Raw genomic sequence first — 5,276 nt, 5'->3', positions numbered from 1 at the left:
TGCCGTGCCACCATTCAGTGTCAGTTTACTGCATATGAAAAACCTTGTTAGCTAGTAAAACTGTCAGAGTGGCAGGTACATTTTGTAATTTTCTCAATTCTGTGGCTAATGGAGAAAGAAGTAATTTTTCTGTCAGCAGAGTGAGTTGGAACCTCCCCTCTGGAGTTATCAGTATGCTGTCCTACACTTTCATCAAAACACCACTACAATAAAATTCTCTTATCCAGGAGCTCCAAGTAAGACAATGCTGACACAATTGAGTCTGGGTGTCTCACACAGGGGTCAGCAGTGTAGACATGAAGTGGAACAGTGCAGCTACAGTTATCTCTGTGGAGCTGGGGGGGTTTATTACCATAAGATACTACTCACCAAGCCTCAACCCTCCTCAATATTCCACACTGTCCGCTGCTAAAGTGGGGCTACTGTTTAGAGCTGAGGTTATTCCATTTCTCCAGCACTATGAAGATCTGTCTGTTATTGCACTGAAGGCTGTTACACAGCTTCAATATCCTTCCAAAGCATAAGCTCATGAGAGTTTATCCTTGACCCGATAAAGGGAGAGAGGCTTTACTCTGTCAACAATTCAATCCTGTAATTCTTTCCCATTTCATAGGCTGATGAAATCTTCTTTCACTGTGGTTTCACAGTGCCTGCATCTTCACTGAATTATCCTCTCTACACAAGGCTTTAAGTTTCTTCTGGGTTGGTGTAATATCACAAATATTCCTCAACAAGCCAATATCATATATCGATCAATATGGTCCTTGAAAAATCCCTTGGAGGCAAAAGAATTAGCTCCCAAGATGACATTACTACATATATTAAAAATATTATTTATATTTACTATTTGAATATGTATGTATGCTGCAGTGAGGACATGTCTGTAGAAATATCAGTTATCAGACCAAGTATATAAAATAAAATAAATTATTAAATTAAAAATATTATTTTTCAATACTTCATTCTCCTTCTATTACAGATGTTTATTGTATTCCATGAAATCTTTCTATTCTATTTACAGTTGTTTTACATGTGTCCATACATATTCCTACTGTATGCATCAATGGGGAGTACTATTTTCAGCATTATGTAATCTCTAGAGGTTGCTTCCATGCTGTAGTAGATTCCTAAATGCTCTGCAGACAGTGCTGTCAGTGACTGCACTGTGATAATGCGCCACGTTGTGATCATCGCTGTCACCATCGCTGTCATCGCTGTGCACAGTCCTATAGATCAATTTTGCATAAATACATTTTTCAAAAGAGGATAAAACTGTTTTTTATTGTTTTCGTGAAAATAGTGTCTAAGCTTCAGGCATCTGGGTGGGCGTTTCCCATGGCGGTAGCTGACTGACATATGAGGAGTGGTGTTGCTAGGAGACGTGCTGTCATCTTCTGAGGTGTGCAGCTAAGTGGAGCATGTCATAGTGTATGAACGTTGATATAAGGGTTCTTCACAAAGTCCACAGTGTTAGTGATGTATCATTAACGATTTAAAATGCTTCGAAGGAACCATCGAGCTATCAAGTTTGTAAACCACTTGGAAAGTTGAAGGTACTGAGCATCAGCACTTCATACATATATATACAGCACATGTACATAAATATTTAATACTGACTTTTTTTCAAGGCCAAGACTGATATTTTTTAGAAGTTGAAGGTGCTTTGGGTTTTGGACTTTCGGTCAGAAAAAAGAAGCTATTCAAAGACAGAGATCGACTCGGAACTTGTGATTAGCATTTTTTTACTGTTTCCTGATGTTTTACTTAATGATTTAACAATTGACAGATTAATCAATAATGAGGACAATGATAGCTCCAAAAATAAATAAAATCATACTGAGCCCAGGATAAAAAAACAAAACAATACTACAGTATGCAATCAAACACAGTCATATTAGTGGTATTACAGTACACTACTATATGGCATATATGTTAGCAAATCTCCAGCTTTTCATTTATCACACAAAGTCCAATTCTATCTGCTGTCAGACCTGCAGCCACACACTGCCACAGCCCTGTCCAGCTGAAGCATCTATCACTGTGATAAAAGTGTTGTGCTGACCCGGTGATTGACTTTTAAAGAACAACGTGTTCACAGTGTCTAACTCCAATGTCTCGAACCTTCAATTCATCTCTTCTCTAACATCTCACTTTGTCCCAGGGCACCGTGCAGTGTTCCTGCAACATGAGGTGGTAAGAAGCACTCAAGATTTCAGGGTTTGTCAGACACCCCTAAAAATGGACAGACTAACATACAGATCTCAGTGTTCATATACATTGTGAGGACTTCCTTTCCACCTGGCAATAACAACTGGAGGCTTGATTGTAATCATACAAAGCTAAAACACATCAATTTCAGGTATAAAATGTATCCAAGATGCATTAAGGAGTCGATTATGCAAACTACCTCCGGAAATGGTCATAGAAGCAGTTACCCATATTCACAACACAGTCTAATGCAGTACATTTTTCATCTAGATATAAAAGCTAAATAGGCAGACATTCTTAGCATTTACTGCAGGTGTATGTAATTTCCTGGACACTACTTTGAACATTCCCACACAAACTGTACAGCTTCCATTTAAAATGACGGTCTTACTGTACAGTTTTTATTGTCAATTCATGCTTCTTGACTTGCAGTACTTGCTTTCATCTTTTGTTATATTTTTCTCATACTATGTGTCTTGTTATTCACCAGAATACCACAGCAAAGTCCTTACGTGAAAACCTACTTGGCAATAACCCTGATTCTTAATCTGAATAGACCTTTTTCACAGCAGCCATTTTCACATGAAAAAGTAGGCTAAACACAGGTGTTACGAATGATACTAATTAAGGTTACGTTCCGTTCAGTCAGGGTGCTGCTATTGTGCATGTTGGCTCACTGGAAAGGCTCTGCTGCACTACAGCGAAGTAACAAGAACTGCAGACTGGCTGAAAAAGTAGTCAATCTCCATAAGCCCCTGTATAATAATGTCAATAACTTTACAGCAGAAATAAACGTGTTGTTAAAGCCTTGTACAAATGCTTTTGGTCTCTAAAGCTAATGTCCCTGTTCATGACCACTGTATGTACAGCACCCGTTTAAATTATATTAAGGCTTAAAGTTATGCAGGATTAAGCCTGTCACAGGCACGCCTCAGTTCCACCCACACTCCACGTCTTTGTCTCGTCTTTTTAGGTCAGCTGAGAGCCGGCGGAGGCAGAAATGCCAAGATGGCGACGGTTGGACCTGACCGTGACACGGACATCACAGAGACTATGTACATTTTTAATTATACAGTCTAACCATCCATGTATTCATACCCAAATCTGCTGTTCTTATCTTGAAATGATCTCAAATAATTTCAAGACAAGAACTTAAAAAATAGAATTTTTTTAGCTTTAATGACCCTCCTGACAGCCCTGCCTCAGTTTACCATGCCTGCCTCTCATTTTGTACGTCATATAGTGTAAGAAGAGGAGATATGTACCCCTGACTGTGCAAAGTCAGAGTAGTGTGACTACAGACAATACCCGGCCCCCGGTTGACAGCCCTGGTAGAAAAATGTATCAAGCAAAGATGAGAATCAGAGAGGAGACACCGCAGGAAGTACGCTAAGATCTCGATAGGGTGGAACTGACAGGTGAGGGTGCGACGTAGCAAAAGTCCAGGAGGGTTCAGAGAAAGCCAAAGAGGTTTTGTCAGATGTGACAGAGTAGCGTGGAAAACAAGTCTACATTATGTTTAGAGGTAGAATAATGATAATGTATGCGGAGAAATTTGGGCGGTACATACCTGACACCTCTCGAACTTTCGCTTTCAGATCTGTAAATGACAAAGACATCAATCAGGAGAGGTAGGGAACTAAAAATGGAACACTGACCTACTTAAAAAACAGGTTTGGCATCTGTTTTGTACCATGCATATTTGGTCTGGTAATAGGAGCCTAAGTCCAGTTACATCGGAGAGTGAAAATCATGATGCTGCACTTCTGAGCAGGTCAAAATGAGACATGAAACTGCATCGACAGCACAAAATTACATTTGGCTAAATAACTGTCTCATACATAACTGAAGGCAGTTCAGTGCAAAGCTAAGCTGCCAATTAAACTAGTGAAACTGCCTTCTTTACTTTTCCAGACCAGTAGGTCTAGGACAGGCAAACCCCGGCGGTCGGCAGACCAAAAAGCCGACCATCAGGGGCAGACCATCAGTAACACACAAGTTCCTACAAACATACACTTATTTCATAACTTCGCCTAACGCCCATTTACAAGCAGTCTACATTATGCACAAGGTTTACTTTATCTGTTCCTTGGCACTGTCAAAATAAGCTTGTGATACCTTAGAGCAGTTTTAACCTACATCAAACCCGTTTCCCTCAGCTCCACATTTCCTCTTATCTAGCCGAGAGGATTGATATGAAACTTAAAAAGAGTTGGCAGATGCCTTTTGCCTTTGCATTTTTGTCTCAGTGCAGCTGATTTTGTGGGGGAACTGGCGCATAAACCTCTGCTTTAAAACACAGGAAATTACAAGCTGAGCCAAGCAAAATGACCTATTTGGTTCTTTAACCTTGGGCAGATGTGCGGCCAGGCGTGTCTGTAATGACAGATGCCAGCATGACTGTGGGTCACCGCAGTTTCTAAAGAATGTCACGTCAGAGTCAAGTGGTCACATAACCGGACAGATCCCTTCAATTCGCTGGAAATAGGGAGGTGAAAAAGTCCACTCATGAAAGGGTAGTGCTGAAACAGATGGAGGGCAAACTGTCTGTGACGTCTGTCAACTTCACTCGAGCAAACGAAAGGGACTCTCTTCAAATTAGCTGGTGTTGGACCAGCTGAGAAAGTGTAACCAGCCAGCCTTAATAGATTTGACAGACTCCTTCATTAAGCCTGAGGTTGTCTTTCATAACCCACCACATCCAGCTAATAGGGCTCTTGTATTTCCTCACTCTCCCTTCAGCGGAAAAGTGTCAGCTTTTTGGCTCCCGGTACTCAATACTCAACTAATGAGAGTGATCTATCAGCTGTATTGAATTCCGCTACACAGGGGTGGGTGAAACAAACGCTGGCAGTGGTAACGCGTTGACACCTTCATCCATGTGGTGTTTTTCCAGACAAAGCTACCAAAGTGGAACAAATCCTTTACTAATGGCGTGATGGTTCCCCGCTTGTACAAAGCTGCTTTGATGAGACACTTCCGAACTTCAGATGTTCTATTTGGTCACTACTGTTTTAAGATGACACACAGAGCAGGCACAGCAAGGGAATTGCTGGGGGACAATGCGG

The 5,276-nt window shown here is 40.9% G+C and overlaps 1 protein-coding gene across 1 annotated transcript in view; it reads right to left on the bottom strand.

Annotated features, from left to right (window-relative positions):
• LOC118328079 overlaps positions 1-5,276 on the bottom strand; it is a 65,998-nt gene that overhangs the window by 16,109 nt on the left and 44,613 nt on the right. Inside the window, exon 2 of the mRNA XM_035661683.1 lies at positions 3,779-3,808. Coding sequence (XP_035517576.1) covers positions 3,779-3,808 — 30 coding nt within the window. The remainder of the gene's footprint in view (positions 1-3,778; positions 3,809-5,276) is intronic.

This window comes from Morone saxatilis, unplaced genomic scaffold (genome assembly GCF_004916995.1).
Source record: "Morone saxatilis isolate NCDOM2014 unplaced genomic scaffold, NCSU_SB_2.0 Contig18, whole genome shotgun sequence".
Classification (NCBI taxonomy): domain Eukaryota; kingdom Metazoa; phylum Chordata; class Actinopteri; family Moronidae; genus Morone; species Morone saxatilis.
This window is presented reverse-complemented; position numbering and strand designations above follow the sequence as displayed.